The sequence below is a fragment of the Dermacentor albipictus genome, chromosome 9 (assembly GCF_038994185.2).
Source record: "Dermacentor albipictus isolate Rhodes 1998 colony chromosome 9, USDA_Dalb.pri_finalv2, whole genome shotgun sequence".
NCBI classification, from domain to species: Eukaryota; Metazoa; Arthropoda; class Arachnida; order Ixodida; family Ixodidae; genus Dermacentor; species Dermacentor albipictus.
This window is the reverse complement of record NC_091829.1, coordinates 81,947,959-81,968,422: the sequence shown is the minus strand read 5'-3', so window position 1 is coordinate 81,968,422 and position 20,464 is coordinate 81,947,959. Positions and strand designations below refer to the sequence as shown.

Below are 20,464 nucleotides of genomic sequence, written 5' to 3'. Positions count from 1 at the left end.
TATAAGCTTTAGTTGATGGTATGAGTCTATCCTGGGTGATTTTCTTGTCGTGTTTACCGCAGTTTAATTTTTTCTATTTGATTTCCTTAGCAGCTCTGCGTACGCGTAGCTCACTCTCCCCCACCCTCAAGAGGTCACAGTAGGAGCATAAGCTGTTGCGTAGTCTATGGTAAAGCAAGTTGAAGTGTTAAAAAAATTTCACAATCTCGCCCGAAAGGCGAAGCTTTGTTATCGATAGTGAAATCCTTAGACAACTATACCAAAATGATGTTACTAAATTTATCGGTCATGTAAAGTGGAGTAAGCATTCGTTAACTAATGAAATGACCAAGCATTTTGTCATGCGCGTACAGCAGGTACGTACCCAGTATATTTTTTTTCGGAGGGGGTGGGGGAGGGGGCCCACCCAAGGTAACTTTTCTACGCAAATGGATGGGGGGGGGGGGGAGGTACCTTTACTAGTACAAATGCGAACAACGCCCACCATTGACCATAAAAACGCGTGAACCCACAAAAGAGAAATGAAATAAGGTGTAATTTTACAGGTACGCCTGTACGATACACCTCTCCTTTACATGGCAAACAAAGAACCACCTCAAATGGACTCGCGCAGAAAAGAAGCGCAGGAAGAACACTTCCAAAAACAAGTAGAGAAGCGAAAGTATCAAATAAGAATTACTTTAGTAGAATGGAACTTAAAAAAATAGCAGTTGGCAACAAAGTCACACTCCACCAGCCAATCAAAGAAGCGAACAAAGTCGTCGTCATGTAGCCTTTTCAAAATGACGTCGTACTTGATACCAGCAGAGTGTTTGGTGTTCTTGAAGAGTCTTTTCATCGGCGGAAGCAATAAGGTGTGCAACAGACATGAAGAAAATTTATGGAGTGTGAGCATTTCACTCTTTAAAAGTCTGCGGTGCAGTTCATTTCACTGCTGAAACAGTTTTACTAATGAAACTTCGCTGCCTACTGAAGTGAAACTTCACAACAAATAGTTGCAGCGAAACAAGCATGTTATTTCAGTTCAATAAAGGATTAGGCATTCGCCATTCTACTATAACAGGCGAGAGGAAAGGTATAAAATTACGCACTAATAATTTTATTTTTGCAGTTACCGCCTAATTTGGGTAACAGAAAAAGTTTGAAGTACGAATTATTTGCTGCCTCGTGGAGGAACAGTGGCAGGCGGTTATGAGGGCGTGGGCGGGGCTTCATTGCAGACTTTAGTTGTATCCGATATAGTAGCGTTTTCTTAAATTAGCTCTTAAAGAGTTATACAGAAATATATATTTGCGCAACAATCACAGTCCTTTTGGATCCCTCGTTGTCAAATGTCAACATAGCTGTAACATGTCAACATTGATTTGGCGGCGCTTTAGGAATGTGCGTGAGAAGTGGTGGTGTGGGCGAGGTGGGGGGTGTTATGCGTCTTAACTTCGGGGGGGGGGTCCCTGGGGGCCCCCCCTTGGGTACGTGCCTGGCGTACAGTCAAACTTCATGAAATCTAAATCGTTGACTGCGCGAGCAGTGGTTGTCACAACGCTGGGATGACGGAGACCGGTTGCAGAGAGAAGTGCTGGCTGCTGCTTGCCGCCCGCTTCGCGGTATTTCCGGAACATGCGGCAATGCAGCCTCGAATACTAGGCGTGCGTGAAGGCAGTGCGCATAAAGCCAGCCGCCATTTCGGCTCACCCCCACGCTTTCCTCCTGCCGTAGATAATCTACAGGACGCGGTGGGGGGGGGGGGGCACCTATGTGCTCCGCCGTGCGCACAGCCACGCGCAGCCACGGCCGGCCTGCAGGAGCAGACGTGTGCTCGCCTCCTTTATTGCGTGCTTTATCACGTGACCTCCGGCATAAGGCAAAGGTCCGTTCACATATGTCGCGAAGGCGAGGCCGAAAAGTGGTTTGCACGATAGCTGGGCGACTACCATCTCGCGGGGCAAAACACCAGTTGACGGAAATTGCACATCCGTTACGTCGCTTGTGGAAACATTTCTATAGGTATAGAGAATGTCAATAGAATAGGAAAATTTCAAGTCACTTGTTGTTTCCTTCCACCCAGGAAGAATTAGATATACGTATCTGTTCTCGCTTTCCGCAGTTCGCTCGTGGCAATGCTTACTGAGATAAGATGGTATTACGGTATTTAATATCATGATGCCACCAGAATTCCTTTATGCATAGCAACAGAAAGCGATCGTAATATATCTGATGGGAGCCTTAAGATAGCAGCCAGTTCAGTTGTGCTAGCGAGTGAAGTGGCAGGGGTATCCGCTGTCGGTTCTAAGAAGTAGGGGTGAGAAAGACGAGGTAGCGTTCTTGGCAGTTTTCGTGACGTCACGTCACAGACAAGGCGAACTGGCTTTGGCACTCCATTTCTCCACCAATCGTGGAGGGGTAATGGAAAAAAACGGAATACAAGCAAATCGGAATACGCTTACGTCATAGCGCCCCTTATTGCTCACTTGAAGCCGAGGCCTGCACCGGTGCGCCTCGTCGACAACGGTGACCTTGGTGACGCTGACTCGTTCGATGTCTCGGCTTGTCCGATTCTGCAGGGCCGCCGTGAGGTAGTAGTCGCCCGAGAACGCGTACGTGTGGTTCAGTGTCCGGCTGAGGTAGTTCCTTTCCGTGTCGTTGATGACCTTCGATAGTCGTACCTGCACCAGCATGCGCTTGAATGTAGACGCCTCGATGTGCCTGCGTCTTTTCTATCTCGCGCAGGCTTATTCGACTAGAATTACTCATGAGTTAACCGACAAAGTAGCTGGCTTCTCTATTTCAACACAGGTCGGTTAGGGATGTAAGCCTTCGCCGAGACGAAATATCATTAGTGCAAAGAATGAAGGTTGCTGCAAATTTAAGCACCCCGTAATAGTAGGCGCCATCGTTAGATTGAGGTGAATATTTCTCGACAACTAATAATCAGTCTTCATAGTATGCTCCGATCTTATAAGAGGACCCTCTCATTCTTTTCAAATTTATCAATTAGAACAAAATAAATAAATAAACGAGCAATATATGTGCAGGAGCATGAGCTGATAAGATGTAGGCGAAGGAATGCGCCATGTTATTAGAGAGCCTAAAGTTATTTGAGAACCTTAACATTGACGCACATTTGGCACAAGAATAAAAGCTCAAGCCTCGCAAGCAGTCCTCCTCCTGGCTTCAAGGAGATCAGGCCATACCTGTCTCCTTGCGAGGCAACAACGGATGCGATGCAGCCAATTTTCGGTGACTCTGGCGGCAGCCAGTGACAGCCCAAGAACGCAAAAGAAGCCTGTCCCACGGAAGTGTGCTGCCAGTCCTATACGGGAGTTTTCTTGACGTAGGGATGTTGTCTTCAGGAAAAACGTTTATATGTCTATAAATATAGGGAAAATTTACGACGAAAAGAAAAACCGGCCATTTAAGCTTGAGCATAGCGACTTCATTAGATAAGTTCAATAAAAATGAGCTTGGCAATAAATTTGAACCAGGCTTTCGTAGTCTATCTGCATAAAAAACAAGTCAAAGGCGACTTCCTCTAGGTTGCCTTTGACGGAGAGAGGTCCTATCGAAATGTTGGCCAGCCTTTCTGATGCACCTTATCCCTGTTTAAAACCTTTATACCACAGTGTGTTATTCAATCTGTCAGCCCGTTGTCTTGATTAGGGAAATATAAGGTGTTCCTCAATCCGATCTAGGGAGAAACTGGCTTCAGAGGTTTGCAGCACTGCCCCCGGAAGTGTGCTGCGCCTTCTGTGCGTGCCTTTCGCCCAGCGAAAATGGGTACCAACAGGTCGCAGCACGGGCACGAGGATGCACGCTCTGAGAGGCCCAGCAACAATGAGCGACCCCTCCCCCCTCCCCGCTCCCACGGCCACTCAGCAACAGCGCATAGATTATAGGGATTAATAACCCTTGTATCAGCATGCATTTACATTGTTCAGGGAATAGTGAAAAACGGATTAGGGGACTGTCAACTTCGCGCATGTCGCTCAGCAACTTAACAAGCATAGTTTTTGATTAGGCAGTTGGTGTTAAGCTAGTTGATGGTTTTGATTCGCACATAAGCTAAGATCACGAGACTTTGTTGTGCACGAAAATTGATAAAGTCAGCTATAGAATTGGCACTCGTACCCTCGTAGGTGTGCGTGTCTACAGTTCGCGGCCGTGTATTTCCTATAACATAATCTGAGTTCTCTCGAAAAAAGGAAAAAAACACGCACCTCACGAAAGAAGTAACAAATCTTCTCATATACTGTTGCGTCGTTGGAATCTCAGGAGTTCCCTCATCACCCTGGCTTCCCGACACATGACGGTATCTAAGCAATGCAAATGTGCTTGGACGACAAAAAATCGGGTGAGGAGATTCATTGGTGAATGTCTATAATCGTTCCCTTTGACGAGCCGCTGCAATCTTGACTTGTCTGTACCTACTGTTGAGCTAGAGTTTCGGTAGCTTCACAGGTCGAATTACGCAGCAATAAGAGGCAGACCCCCTCTATTGGTATTTCTGGGTCACAATTTTCGGTGGAACATATTAATGTGTAAGAATACACCAGCAATATAAAAATGTCGACCTGTGCCAGGAGAAGTCAACAGTATGTCGTCAAGACCAAACACTCAGAATATGTGCACAAACCATCAAGCTTATTGTCGACGTCAACGAATCACCGAATGCCAATATTTGCGTCCAGGGCCGCGTTTCGCTGAACGCCAGAACAGTCCTTTCTTTTTGCACAGAACCTGCGTCGTTTTTTCCCCAATCTTCTCGGGTGTGCACGTATTTGGGGATGAAAGGGGGCCCTTGTTATAGCTCTTAAAAGAAATTCCGAAGCTACGCACGACCTGTTTATGTAGTGTGTACAAGCGATGAAGGGCTGGTGAAGTGAACGGCAAGGCAACGGCGAAGCTTCTAGACCACTGAGTGGTGGCACAAGCGATGGCGACACGCCGCTTCCCCACTGCCACCCTTTCTTCCCACTGTGGTTTCTCCAGCGACTGCCTTCCTCCTTTCCCGCCATCTCTGCTACCGCAGGAGAGAAGGGTTGTGATGAGCGAAAGCGCGCAAACGACCGGACAAGACGCGACGTCACCTCGACCTCCATTCCGATTTGATGACCTGACTAAACCTTGTACCATGAGGTTGAAGTGCTTTCAGTAGTCATCCCCTCAACTTTCAGCAGTTGCGAGTGAACTCATCTCGACCGCATCTCAGAGTTCAAGTAGTGTCTCCAAACTCAACCTCATTTTGTGAGTTCCAAGTCGGCTACTTAATGTCGAATGAACTAGTCTCAACTCAGAACTTAATCCTCCTTTCTTCATTCCCCAATAGGCCGTGGGCTATCTTGACCAATAAGCATTTATTCAATGACTTTGTGTTTTGAAAGCTTAAACCTTCGTAAACGTGTTCTGATGCCTCGGACACGGGTTAAAATGATACCTGTGAATGATGACAATGAAATTAACACACGGTTTGGCGGATCTAGGAGGTATGATCGTTATTAGATCAAGGGTCAAAGAGTAATAAAGGTATTTCATAACTACAGAAATGACACAAAGACTCTTGCCGGATTGAGGTCTACGACATCCACCACATGCGCAGAATTCTCAACTAAGAGAGAGTCATGTAACTGCTTGATTTTTTAGCTTTTCGTGCAAGACCAATGCCAAGAGCCTCTGCCACGTGTATATTTCTGGCATCTCGAGCCTTAGGGGATTGGCTCAATTATGGGTTTTTGCGCTAACTGAGACTTGAAGGTAACTCTTTGCTTGCTTTTCTTTATGTTTGCCAGAATGCTGTCCCATATTAGGTTTGTCGCACACATATGCTCGCTTCTTGCTTTTCGGCATGCGCGCATTGACGCGACAATTGAAAACAGCGGAAGCCGCGTTATTGTGCTTAGAACCAAACAGATTATGGGATAGAACAGTAACCTCTACCTTCGTATCTGGCGGGGGAGGCTCACGTATATATGCCGGTCACGCAACGCGTTTCACCGGCATATTTGACGATCGGTTCTTACAGCGAGATAGGACTCCTTCCGAGATGCATCTCGAGTTCATTGCTTCAGTCGCCTCACGGTAAACACGGCGACCATTCAATCGGGGCGGACTGCAGCAATAATCTAGCACCGCTCTTTTCTGGCACGTTAAATAATTCTATGCGTTTAATGTTAATGCGGATCACTCCACTATGACGGTTCTCATAAACCATTGTGCAGTTTTGGGGTGTTGAACCCCGCAATTTATGTTTTTAAGTATTATACCTTAAATTGTGTTCTAACACCAAAGAGACCGGAGTACGAGCTTACGTTGAAGTCTTTGCCCGGAACCTTTTCATAAGCAGACGGCCCAGGAACAGAGAGGACATCGCCCCAGGTGTAGTACGCATCATAGAACGATACATCGACGTACTGGGGCTGCGCCAACATGATTGCCTCGATCCTGTCGATGCGGGCTCTGATAGGCGCGTGCTGGAACCTGCAGTGGCGCCGCCTTGATATAAACGTACATCACCAGAAAATTGTTCTTTCTTACAACAATCACACATAGCTAACTGGTGCGAATTCCGACCGACGGAAAGGAGACAGGGCCATCTGTACACAATGGATACTTATAATTCAGTAACAAAGAAATACAGAACAACATTACAAGACGAACACTGCACACATGTTACAAAGACTAAAAAAATAGAAGCTCCTGTTTGTGTTGAACTTTATTGAAAGGGGGAAATGAAAAGGGGGATGTGGCTGAGGGATCGGGCTCAAGTAAGGCCCTGGGCCTGCTTGGCTTTCTCCGCCCCGTCCACCAGTTCAAGCTGTCGGTCGACGTCCCCGCAACCGAGCCAGGCTGTCCAGTCAGTCCCGCTGCTGATGGGGGGATGTGAAAACGGGAGCGAGGTGCATTCCCACATTATGTGTGTGAGTGTCCCTGTTTGTGAACAGAGCCTACATTGGTTGCTTTCCTTGCCCCCTGCGATTCTGGTAATGTACTTTGCGTGAGAGTATGTGTTTCTCTGGAGTCGCCTAAACGCGACCTCTTGCGTTTTATCGAGTTGCTTCATCAGTGGTGGCGGCGCCCGACGCCTCAAGCGATACCTATGGGCTATTTCATGTTGTGTCCCGCCGTGTTCCTCGTGTCTCTCCTCCTCATTCACGCTGTCCGCATCCGCGAACGAGGCTCGGCGCGCGAGATATCGAGCCAAACTGTGAGCCGACGCGTTGCCGGGCACAGCCGCGTGAGCGGGGGTGCACACGAGGGTTTTCAAGCCGCTGAGAGGGCGCCGCGTGAGGACATAGTACGCCTGTTTGGAAATTCTACCGCAGACGAAATTGCCGATGGCCTGCTTGCTATCGCTTACGAAGGTATTCGCTTCCGCATACAAGAACATGGCAATCGCCATTTCCTCCGCTTCCAGCATTCGGCCAGCCGTGACTGTTGTGTGTTCTATCAATCCTCCGTTGGGATCCGCTACCACCATGGTCATGAGGCTGCAGCGAGGGTGTCTCGCTGCGTCTGTGCAGACCACTCCACCTTGCGAGCCGTATCGTCGCCAAATGGCTTCACTACCGGCGTGCCGATGGCCGTAATGGAACTTGCGCCAATGTTGCGGTTTAGAGGCGGGGCTTAAATACCCCCTGAGCTTTCGCGGAATCGTCGTGTACTCTGCAACCTCGGGGATTGCCTCGAGACTGAGCCTCCGGAGGACTGTACTGCCAGCTGGGGACGAGCTCCTAAACAATATACGCAGTCCTACTCGGGTCGAAATTATTGACCACTCATACGTCAGTACGGCCTTAGGGTAGCCCAGGGGTCTTCTACTTTTATTACTGCAGTAGTAAAAGACAAGCAGATAGCCTCCGTAGCACATGCCGTTGGGAGATGAGTGCGAACGTGTTTAGACCCTTGACTGGCTTTCGTGGACAATGACTGGCAGCGAGAACCCCGCAGAATGTCACGATACACCGGCATCAGGAGGGCACCATGGCCGGTGTCCTGTCTGTGAGTCCCATATCCGGGAAAACTCTTGTAAGCCATTCGTCTCTGTCTTCTGAGCGCAGCTGGAGACTAACACGCTCTAGAACAAATCCCACGTCACGTACAGCCGATCTTTTGCCCTCCCTTTTTCTCCCTTTCTCTCTTTATCTTTTTTCTTATTCCTGAACATACATCTCCCACGCCTTTTGCGTCTTTCACTTAATATAGAAGTGCTCTCGGAACGTACGTTTCTGTCGATGCCCGTTTGGGCCGCGTACTTCGTCTTATGCGGCTTCTTCCGCACTCACGACGCAGTTCGCCCCCTGCATCCAAACTGTCAGCACCACTCGACAATACCGAATTGCGCGATGTGAGAAATTCGATCATGAGCCGCGCGACCGCATTCTGGTGGGGGTAGGATCCGCGAGAGTTCGTGTTCGGTGCTATGTCCGTTGAAAACTCCACGTTGTTATATGATAATATATTTTGGAGTCCTACGCTACGATGTCTCTAATCTTCGTTTGTGAAGCATTGGGACGCAAATTCCCCACAATTTCACGTGCTAAAGGAGCTAAACAACTGCCCCATTTTCATTTTAATTTTGAGGTGATTCAATAAAAGGGGTCACTTTGTTGACCAAAATATAGCGATGACTACAACAGGTAACCAGTAACCTCTAACAATAATTATTTGCATATAAACCTAGTTTGCGCTTATGTTTAATCACGTGGACAGTTAATTTCGAGAAGCTCTATAAACGTGAGTGATCTAGTGTGGTTAAAAAAGGAATCACGCTGCAATTTGTATCCTCAGCGAAATTCGCTCTATCACTGTTGATCAGTTCAAGCTTTGCCCATGCTGTAAACATCCTTCTCGTTGCAAAGGTAATTTAGACGTAAATCTACAAATAAGCAATCTTGGTTTGTTTGCTGAGCTGACTGGTGTATTGTATGGCAATAATGAAGATATTCATGAACACAATAGATCAGACCATAAAAACCTCGGTCGAGATTTCGTGGCAACGCCACTTTTGCAGGTTACCTCGACCGTTTGGACAAAGCTAAGAGGGTTCCATGGCAAACGACGCCGGAAACATATGGCCTATAAGAACGTCTTTGCGATGTCCAACTTAGATATCCATTCTGCCGTGCTTTTCGCTTCTAAGTAAAGAGCTCCTTACGTGCCAACATGCAGCCTGCCGCTGTCAGTGCAAATGAACTACGACGTGAAATCAACTAACCTCTCGGCGGGCACAATTTGGAAGGCGTCGTCGTTGCTGCTCCATCGACTGCCGTCGTAGTCGCAGGTGTGGGCGAACTCGAACTGCATCCCGTCGCACCCGTGTCGTAGCACCGGGGCAGGCCGGAACCGCGACGCCCTCGCGTGGCTGCCGCGAATCGGGTGTGACACGTTGCGCGTCTCCAGCGTCCACACGACCGCGGCCGGCCAGCACACCACGGTGAGCCAAAGAATCGTTGGGCTCCAGCGCATTTCTTTGCTTGCTCGTTCGACTGCTCGCGTGCTTCCTATGCTATGGCGTGTACCCACTGCGGGAAATCGGCAAAGAAGCTGGTGATTACACTCCGATGGGAGTGGGGGAAGAGGGAGCTTTAGATGATAATGATGATGATGAAAACATTTATTGAGGGAGTAAGATTGTCATCGAGAACCTACGGGTGTCGCTCCAGGTCCTGCTGGGCTCCACTGGCCTCGGCTGCCCGCTAGTCTTTGTTCAGAAGTGCCATTGGCACCTCTGGGTCCGAGCTGGCGAGCTGTACCTCCCATTGGTCCGTAGTGGGGATAATTGTTTACCTAGGTAAATATCTGTATTTCTGGGTTTGCTCTCACACCCCCACGATACGTGGTAGATTACGGGCCTACCAACTCAACCACGGATACGGAGTCGGGTGTAACGTCAGATGTAGCACGTCACCGGCCGTGGTTGCTTAGTGACTATGGTGTTGCGCTGCTAAGCACGAGGTGGCAGGATCGAATACCGGCCGCGGCGGCAGCATTTCGATGGGGGCGAAATGCAAAAACATACGTGTACTTAGATTTAAGTGCATGTTAAAGAACCACACGTGGTTTAAATTTACAAAGTCCCGCACTACGGTGTGCCTCATAATCAGAAAGTGGTTTTGGCACGTAAAACACAATATTTTTTTTTTATGTAGCGCGTCTAGCTTTAGCAAATGCGGATAAACGTCTACCTGTCCGGGTAATGTTGACATTGCACAAGAAATTAGAGCAGACAAAGCAATGTTAGAGGCATTTTCTTTCCGTCAAGGAAATATTGTGCTTAATGAAAGAATAAATGAAAGTAATAGAGTTTAATAAGGTCGCTTAGGTAATAAGGACGCTTAGTAATTGTAATAATAGGTAATAAGGACGCTTAAGCTTCGCCTTCAAGAGGGGAACGCGATAGCGTTATCGCACCCCGTTCGCGCCATCCACTCATTGCTCTTGCGCATGCTCTTGAGTCACAGAAAGACATAGTTTTCATATATAACACTTCTAAGTCAAGCAGCATCACTTTGGGGCATCCTCGCACCGGTCCCCTCACGATCCCAATGCGCTCAAACAAGACGAAGGGGAGAAGCGCGTGAATGGCGCGCCACCTGTCGGGGCAGCGCTGTACATTGCGAGGAGGCGGTCTTCTTTGTTTGCCGCAAGATGGCTTTGCGAGTGCGCCAAGCGCAGAAGTAATGTAGCGGAGACGTACTTCGCTACTTGTTTAACAGCGACTTCTGTAATTTACATGCTCATAATTAACTTTGTACACCTCAGTATAACTTTGCATGGCACGTTTCTAAGGCAACACCGCAATCACTAGAGGCGCTTTTGTCGCGCTTTATACCATCGAATGTTTTCAATTGGTACGCAGAGAATAGCTGCGAAATTGAATTCAGACTTGTGGAAGTTTAATGATACAGTAGTGGAAGATAAAGAGTACGTGACTAAAGTCAACAATTATATAGCGAACATGCTGCGAAGTAACTGCGGAAGTTTTATGCAAGTACGGGACGAGTTTAAATACGATATTAAAATAGCTGCTATTGACAGATCATGTGCGCTTCGGCGAAAAGAAAAACAACGAGTTAAAGAGCTAGACAGTGCCCTAAAGTATGGGGTGCTACGAGCCAGATTGTTGACAAAAGAAATTAAAGGGACTAAAACTATGCTCGAGGCAATAGACGAAAAAATTTACCGTGGCGCAGTGATAAGGGCGCGTAACGAAAAACTGTGGTCCGGAGAGACGCCCACCAAACGTACGCTCAGTGATGAAAAAAGGCACGCTCTGTCGAAAGCGGTAACTGAAATATTCTATCAAAATTAGATCACGAATCGAAAAGAAATAATCAAGCGGGCATTCGTCGAATATTACACAGATATATTCAGCCTTTATACACCGAATACTGACTACTTCACAACAAAATTCAGAACTGTACAGGTGCAGAGGCTCTGTCAGGCATGTTGCCTTTACCTCTGCCCCTGCACGGAGAGAATCCGTGGTACAAAACATTAAAAAAAATTTTAGAGGATGACCTTGTGCACGCTCTAGAAGCCAGTATTAGGGCTGAGCAAATTGAATCAGCGATTCTGTAGCTTAGTTCAAACAAATTTTCTAGGCTAGACGGTCTCGGTGCATCTCTATATAAAGCCTTTAAAACAGAAATGGCAGTCGCACTTGAAAGGCTGAATAACGAATTCTATGAAATGAAAGCAACTCCTCCATCCTTCAGAGCGTCGCATGTAGTACTAATTCCTAAAACGAATGATCCGATTAAGTTAGAGTCTGTTGAATCACACCATCCCATCAGTCTAACAAACGTAGACTATAAGATATCCGCGAAGGTTTGAGCTCGACGCCTTCAAAGCGTTATTAATTCACTTCAGACCTGCGGCATTAAAGGGAGGGCAATCTTTAGCAATGTTCACACAGCTAGAACTCTCCTTGAATGCTGTGACGGAATGTATGGGTGCGTGGCCATGTTGCAATTAGATCTGCACAATGCGTTGGATAAAGTCGTACAAAAAGTTTTGTTCTGAACCCTAGACCACGTCAGTGTTGGAACCGTTATTACAGAAGGTGTTAAAATGATGTAGCGTGGCTGCATAGAGAAACTGATAATTAATAGACAGTTATGTGATCGTATTCCTCTGCAGTCGTCTGAGAGACAAGCCTGGCATTTATCTCCCCTGCTTTTTGCTCTCTACCTCGAGCCATTTTGTTTGCGGCTGCTGAAGAGCCCATACATCGGGGGTTACACTTTTCATAAAACTAAAGTTCTAATTTTAGCATATACTAATGACGTAGCAGTGTTTTGTACGGACCATGACAGTGGTAAAGCAGTTGTGCAAGATGCTGTAAAATTTTGTACTGCAAGTGGAAGTGCTATTAACTAGAACCAGTGTCTTGGTTTTTGGCATGGGAATCGGCAATACAAGCCTGAAACGTTTTGTAACATGCAATGGACGGTAACACCAGGCACCTACTTAGGTGTGTCGCTCCATCATCATCGTGATAGGAAAGAATGATGGGACAATGAAGTAGTGCGAGTGAAAACCCAGACCGGCAAATGGGGAGGGCATACATTTTCAATGCTTGCAAGAGCCACCATGTGTAATTTGTTTTTAGTCGCTAAAATCTTTTACGTGATGCAAGCGTTATGTCTGACAAAGATGTGTGTGCAAAAGCTGCATAGAGTATTTGCGACGTTTATTTGGGCTTCAACGTGGGAACGTACAAGCTGTAGTAATCTATTCCACAGAGTGTTCAATGGTGGGCTTGGGATGTGACATTTGTTCCTCAAACAAAGAGATTGTAATTAGGTTTCTTTTTTCTGTGATCAAAAGGACGCTTTTCTGAGAACAATGATTCAAGCTCGATTACGCGACTGTGATCGTGCCTGAATATGTACTGTCGTCCATCTATACGGGGCCAATGCAATTAAGTGCTTTTTTGTGTGAAGCGATCGCGTCTCTCAAATACTAAAAGCAAGACTTTCTAGTGAATATCTGACCGATGTTACTAGTAAGAAGTTGTATAAAGATCTTAATGTTTTCTTGCCTGTACCGTTGTACCATACAGTCATTGTTTTAGGTTCCGATCGAGATGTTCTTAAGGGAGTTAAACGAATGCCGGTAAGAGCTTCTGTTAAATCTTCCTTTCTTCAACTACATACAGGCACTCTCGCAGTGAAACCGTGGTTCCAAAGCAAAGGCAATTTTGTACGTTGGTCTGTGAATTGCTTTATATGCAAAAAAAAACGGAGATAATCCAGCACATATGACAGGACTGTCATGATGCAGTGTTTACGTGGGATATTCTAAAACGCAGCTTTAAAAAGGAATTTTCGTTAAGTGCTTTCGGGATACGCTTCCTGCCATGCGCGGAACCATAGGGAGTGCCTGTTGATCTGTTAATGCTTCTGTGCATGCATAGCGTGTGACGAACGCGTAGAAATATTAGACATGAGCGCATTGTTCAGGCCCCAGCACATGACTACTTCATTGAAAATGTGCTATAGATGCCCGAGAGAGAAGAGAGAGAAAAATAAGGTTTATTTGCACCCGCAAAAAGAGCCCCGAGGAGCCCCTGTCTCTTCGTCTTGCTGCTCCCTTTTCAGCTGGCTGATGCTCCTTGGAGCTCAGCGTTGTCCAGGGCCATGCGGATGACTTCTCTTTGATCATCTTCCTTAGAGCTTGTCATTAACGTCTCCCAGGATTGTCTATCCCTATCGGGTTTATGGTATATAGGGCATGTGCATATTATGTGAATCGATTCGCAAGCCTTCGTGGGTAGGAGTCCATATAAAGTTTCCAGATATGTGTCCAGATATAAAGTGTCCAGATATGTGCAGTTTAACTTCAGGTAAAAAATGCCCTCTTGCCATATTTTTTTATGAAACCGTCATATTATGCATAGAAACACAAAAGTGATATGGGCGTCCATGGCCTTCGTCGCCATGGTATATTATGAAAGCGCTGGGATTCTAGACCGTCGTTCCTTGTTAAGTTGTTACAGCTTGCAAAATCACCAGCTGCAATTACTAAATAGCAATATGTCAGTCATGACTGTTTGTATCCTTCTTTTTCTATGTATCCTCCCCCTTATGTAATACCCAAACAGTGCCTTTAAGGGTCCATAAATGATGATGATGATGATGATATGTGCCATAAGTAAGTAATCACAAGTTCCATTAGTAATTTATGTTTTTCTTATCTATTGATTTAGCACATACTGGATACCCTTCGGTCCAAGTAAAGGGGCAATAGAATGCATACAAGAAATAACGAACAAATCAAGAACAAACAGGGTAACATATATATTTGTGTCAGTGGGTTTGTAAGCCGTCATTCCAGTCAGATATTTTTCGGGACAAAACCAAATTTAGGCGTGTCACTTCGAGCATAATAGGGAGCTGTGAGTCATTATGATACTGTCTAGTGTGCCGTGTTAGGGCAGGCCTTATGTAAATGAGTGATTTAATTTCAGGCTTCTTGCTGAGAAGGAGGGAAAGGAATTCTTTGGAGTAGGTATAGAACTTTTAACATAATTTCAGAGGGAGAGTCCAAGCTTGCGAATTTATGAAATATAAGCCTAACTGTCTTTATATCTCTTCAAGATGTGTGATATTTCACTTAGTATAATGGTGCAATTATACACATGCATACTGTACCTTTGGTGTAATAAATGAAAAATAACAGTAATTTTACACTAAGAGGGGCATTTTTCAGTTTGTGTTTCAAGAAACAGTCAGCGGAAAGCAGAACAAATATAATTAATGTACATGTTCCACGAGAATGTGGAAGTCAAAGTAACAAGTAAGTATTTGTAGTTGTTAGTCTACAACTACAACGTTAATTATACGAATATACATGTAGTTTTCTCATGCAGATAATGCCCGCCTGTTTGTGAAATCTTGCTCAAAGCCTAGAAATGTGCTATTTCTGGCAGGTGATCTTTAAATATAGGCTGGAGCATTCGCTGCAAACCCGGTGTTGTCACGTGCTAATCCTGTAGCTCCTACTGTCCCTTGTGACGTACATAAGGAATAAGGCTGGCAGACGTAAACCAGGAAGTCATGATAAAATATAGCGATCTGCAAGGATAAATAGTTGGTGGTACCTAAACTCACCAATAACTACCTTTAGGGCTTAGTGTGGCCTGTGGAATTATCATCTTGAAGCACTAAAAGTGTGCCGACAACTTTTTGCCTGAATATATTACATCAAGCTGGGAGAAAGTTGTTCAGAAAAAGAAAGGAAATGCGACTACCAAGTGTGCGTACAAGAAACACACGGGTGCGACTAACTGGGTCACTGAGGTGTGAATCTCTTTGCAACTTGTTGGGAGGAGCCTCCCGTACGTGCTCGCTCGAGCGAACGTGATTGGCGCGCAGCGAAGTACGTACGTGAGGCTCCTCGCAAGGGCTTGCACATAAAAAACCCGAAAATAACAGGAAAAGTAAAAATAATAAAAATCTACGCATTAGCAGCCATATAACACAGTATGTTTGTTTCTAAGGGTTAAAACTTGCTTCATTCAAGGCTAAGCCGATATAAAACAAAAGTTCTGTGAAATTGCGGTCGAAAAATACCGAGCTGTGCTGTGCGTGGTGCGGATGGCGAAGGAGCAAGTCCAACTGAACGGCATCGAGGTAGTTACGAGTGTGAACGAAAGCACAGCATTCGCGGCTATGTGTGGAACGGATGTCATAGAGGCCGGACCTTGTCTACTGTCAGTGGAGCCGACACCTTACGGCAAGGGCGCTCATGATACGTTACAGAAGCTCCATGGATGCCCTGGGATCCCTACGTAAATTTCTCCTTTCATCCCAACGGTCACTCAGAAAATACAAAAGTTGATCAAACAGTATTTACGTAAGACGTTCGCAGCGTATGCCTTTGTATGGATGTCTTCGTTTTCCCCATTGAATATTGAGAGGCTTGTCTTTTTTATTTGCAAAGTATATTTCGGAATCCACCATGGAGTTTTATCGCGCACTGAGATGTGACATCGTAACCATTTTACCGTTAAACACATTATAGTAAACCTGGGCGCAAGAACAGCTGCACCCACAAAGGCGCCGTCAAATTGCCACCTCCGGTGTTTTGTCAAGCTAAACAAGACGAAAACAATATGCGAAAACTAGCATTTACACAAGCACGTCCGAATGGGCAATGTGCCTCTACCCAAGCCAACCGGAGGGTTCTGTTGCACTGTGAGAAAGCAGGTGGGGCTTCAAAAGACCAGAACGCTTGAAAACTCCTGATCTACACCATTACATTACGCTCGAGAAAACTAGGTTAATTTTTTATTGTCATAGCGTTAAGGGCCCCGCGTCGCAGAAAATCAGGCCTCGGCGTTTGGAGCTCGTCGGCGCGCGCCCAGGGTCGATGGCCGTTTCAGGAATAATCATTCCGAATCTCTCACACCCAACCACGCAAACCCAACAACGCAGGCCTTTCGTGCAGAGCAAACAAGTTTATAACCTAATTGAATTCTCAAGGTAAAATGCTCCAGAAAAATCGTAAAGTACCACTTACACTCATTGTACAGACATGATGGCGTCGGATTCTTCATTTTAATACTAGAGAAAACATAAAACTGTTTCTCGCAAACTCAAACACCAAATCCTTTTCACCTCAGCGCATCTAACTCACACCGCAGCGCATCTAACACTAGAGCGAAAGAGACAGCCCCTTTCACAATAAAATATTCAGTATATTTATTCACGCAGTTGTCTAATCAGGACGAAGTAAGCGAAAATATGCGTTCCGAATTTCGATAACACTTACGTATTTACAAAAGAAGCCATCTGATCACGCTCGGCTGCACCAGAGCCCCGTAAGGATGACACTTTGGGCACACTGCTTATTAGAGTCATAGACTTCACGTCTCGCTAATTTCAGATAATTCTGAACACTCAGCTAGTCTCGAACAACGCGAAGCTTAAGCTAAGTCTTCTCGTGTGCTTGCCAGCGCGTGCTCTCTCCTGGGTGCTCCTTCCTCTAAGCCTTGGCAGAAACCGCTTCGTATTGCTAGCGCCATAAACTGCGCACTTTAGACGTCACTTATCTGTCGGTCAAGTTGGTGCATGTCAAAGCCTGCCGAAGGCTAGCGTAGCCAGATTTGAGCACATCTACTCAAGCTCACCGTTCAGCCCTGTCGCGTGCATAGCAGACGTTGTGCACTACAGTTAGCTGCTACAGCTGCATGTAGCTGCGTCTGCTCTGTAGCGCCGCTACGCGAGTTGGCGCGGGGTGCCGGCACGAACCCTCTCTCTCGATTACAGAGGTCAACCGTGTGCTCTGATCCGTGTCCGTGGGTGACGTGGATATATATGAAAGGCGGGCTGGAACTTGATCAATCGCCAACATCTGAATGCAACCGGTTTTATGGTTGCCGAGTTTCACACCTTCCATGTGCGACGCCATCATGTTCGAATCTCCGTTACCTTAGGAGCCCATTCAAGGCAAGTCCGTAGTGCGGCATCTATGGCTATGCCGTTGTGCGTGCTGCCAACGTACTCACACAGGCGAGCATAACGACTACACTAAGTTCGACCCTCGGCAGTTGCGCACTGGCCGTAGTGATTAGTGATGGAGAAAATGGTTTGCTCGTGCCAATTTCTGCGATAAAACAGGCTCGCGCAGCTATCGGGCACACTGAAGCACAGGAAGAAAATGTGATACCCTGACCACAACCATAGGTTTAGGGACAGCTTCGTAATTTTGCCCGTCACAGGTGTCAAAATCAAAAGTAGCGGCATTTGCGTGAACATCAAAAATCAAGCTTAATCTGCGTGTCACGGTCATGTTCACATGATGGGACGTCGTGGGCAGTATCTCCCTCCCCTGTAGCCTTGCAAGGCATTGAAGAAGGAGCGGGGTCACCATGCAGAGGATCACAAGTGATCTCTGATTGCCCAAAACTATCTTCTATTGAGCCCATTGCGGTGTTTTTTTGTTTTTTTGCTCCTAAGTGTCTCTGAAATATAATATTTACCGTCAAGTACATGTCCTGACATCAATATAAACGTTTGTAGAACCTATAGGTAGCTTCGGCATCAGCAAGCTCTTGCGGCACTTCCTGCTTTTTTGGGCGCAAAAATAATTGTAGTTTGACTATGCAAGCACAAATCAACAAAGATATGGCTACTATGCTTCGTTTTAGGTTGGAGAAACCGATGCGCCTGGAGGCCATGGGTGTTTGCGCTAACAGATAAACTGAAAAAAAAGAAGTAACTCACTGTGAATGAATATACCTTCCAGAAGTCGGTCCCATGACCAAGAACTTTATCCTCAAGTTAATAGTTTTTTTGATTGTGGTATACAGGCGCTAGGTAGCATGCCGGAAGAAAAAGAGCCATACGTCAAACACCGTGAATGTTGTAAAATAGAGCATGCTATAGTTGCTGCAACTGCACTTAGGTGAGCCAGTTCATCTTGATGCTCAATGCTTCAGCCTTTTTTTGGCAAAGTGTAAATGGCTGGTGCTTTCTTCAAACAAACAGTTGCAGTCATTCAGTGACAGTTCAGCTGCGCGCATTGTTTTAGCATGGCCCATTATGCTCCTTTCTGGTACCTACTAGGTTTCGTTCTTGTTCTTTTTCTTAAGTGAAATATACACTCTGGAGGATTGGTCGTGAGAAAACTGTTAATAACAATGCTTTCGCCTGGCAGCCGCGCTGTTCTTCCTCTGCCGGCTTTCATATATGGGGCGGGCGCATGTGTCCCCTGCCTCGTGCTGCTCGATTAGAAGAAGACGAAGCAGAATGAAAAAAGGTAGATTTACGGCTCCTGTCCACGTCCGATTGGTACACGCTGGGCGCGAGGGGCACCCCACAAGGGGCGGTGCTCTCCCCACTATTATTCAATCTGGCAATGAAAGGGCTCTCTGACCGGCTGACGAGAGTGACCAACGTCAATCACGCCCTGTACGCAGACGACATTACGGTGTGGTGCCCGGGAGGGTCCGACGCAGAAGTCGAGCAGGCTCTTCAAGAGGCGCTGGACACAACGGAAGAGTACCTGAAGGAAACGGGACTCCGTCTGTCACCCAACAAATCGGAACTGTTGCTGTACAGGCCCTCAAAACAAGGCATGAGGAATTTGACGCCGATCGATCAAATACCGATCAAATTACATACGAATGCCGGCCAGCCGATTCCCAAAGTGGACACTATACGAATCCTGGGGCTGCTAATTGAGGCGAAAGGTGGTAACACACAAACTGTCATGAAACTAACGTCCAAAACGGAGAACATGCTCCGGCTGATCCTCAGGGTGACGAACCGCAGAGGAGGGCTCAGCGAGAGCAGTCTCATCAGACTTTACCACGCCTTCCTCATGAGTCACGTCAATTACGTAGCCTCGGCGCTAAAATGGACCAAGAGAGACGCGGCCAAAATAGAGACACTGATGCGCAAGAGCGTCAAAAGGGTGCTAGGTCTTCCGATCACTACAAGCACGGAGCAGCTCGATCGGTTAGGTGTCCACAATTCACTATCGGAAATCATCGAAGCGCAGACCAAGGCACAGGTCGTGCGGCTGTCGACCACCAGGGCTGGCAGGCGCATCCTAGAAGAAGCAGGGATAAATGCCGAGGCAGAGTGCAACGCACACAAGAATGCGCTCAGCGCGGCGGTAAGGGGCACTTTCAAGGTAGAACCGCTTCCGAGAAATGTCCACCCGCAATTCAACGAGGGGCGCCGAAAGGCGAGGGCCCGAGCACTGCTGAAATCGACCGCCAACTGCCCGGGCCTGGCGGCATTTGTAGACGCGGCCCAGTATGGGCGCAGCGACCGGTACGCGGCCGTCTCGGTACGCTGGGATGCCAGAATAATTAACGCAGCATCGGTCAAGGGGGTAACGTCCGAAGTGGCCGAACAGGTGGCAATAGCCATGGCAATGAGAGACCCCGAACGTCCTTACGTCTACACAGATTCGCGATCGGCGGCAAGAGCATTCGCCTCGGGCTCGATATCCCGGGAAGCGGCGGCCGTCCTCGGCAGCGAGGGAGCCGCGGGTCAGCACCTCGTCAAATGGTTTCCAGCCCACATGGGGGCCGACGTGCACCCCGAATTTCCCAACGCCAACGAGCTGGCGCACGGACGCGCACGAGGACTCACGCACCGCGGCGATCGTGGCGAGCGAGGTGGCGGGGAGGGAGGGGAGCACCGAGACCCGCTGCTCACCTTCAACGAAATAACAACACACTATCAGCTGTCGAGGAGGACCTTCCCACTCCCCCACGCTAAACTCACTAGACCACAGTCATCGATATTCAGAATGCTTCAGACAGGGTCGTTCCCCTCGAGAGGCAGACTGAGCCGTTATTCACCAGAAGTAGAGCCGCAATGTCCGGATTGTGGCGAATCTTACTGCTCGCTAGCGCACATGCTTTGGCAATGCTCCGCGTTAAGCGGCACCGTGTTCACTAAAGAAGAAGACTGGGTGGACGCCCTGCAAAGCGACGACCACCAGA

At 47.1% G+C, this 20,464-nt stretch overlaps 1 protein-coding gene and 1 long non-coding RNA gene across 5 annotated transcripts in view; one reads left to right on the top strand and one right to left on the bottom strand.

Moving 5' to 3' along the window:
* Positions 1-9,510, bottom strand: part of LOC135914995 (polycystin family receptor for egg jelly-like) — a 99,183-nt gene extending 89,673 nt beyond the window's left edge. For all 4 annotated transcript variants that reach the window (XM_070524841.1, XM_065447928.1, XM_065447929.1 and 1 more), the window contains exons 1-3: positions 9,209-9,510; positions 6,303-6,471; positions 2,469-2,663 (exon numbers count right to left, since the gene is read on the bottom strand). In XM_070524841.1, the coding sequence (XP_070380942.1) occupies positions 2,469-2,663; positions 6,303-6,471; positions 9,209-9,459 (615 nt within the window). In that variant the 5' untranslated portion in view covers positions 9,460-9,510. The remainder of the gene's footprint in view (positions 1-2,468; positions 2,664-6,302; positions 6,472-9,208) is intronic.
* The window catches only part of LOC135914986 (uncharacterized), a 564,953-nt gene that overhangs the window by 420,086 nt on the left and 124,403 nt on the right, over positions 1-20,464 (top strand). The window lies entirely within an intron of this gene.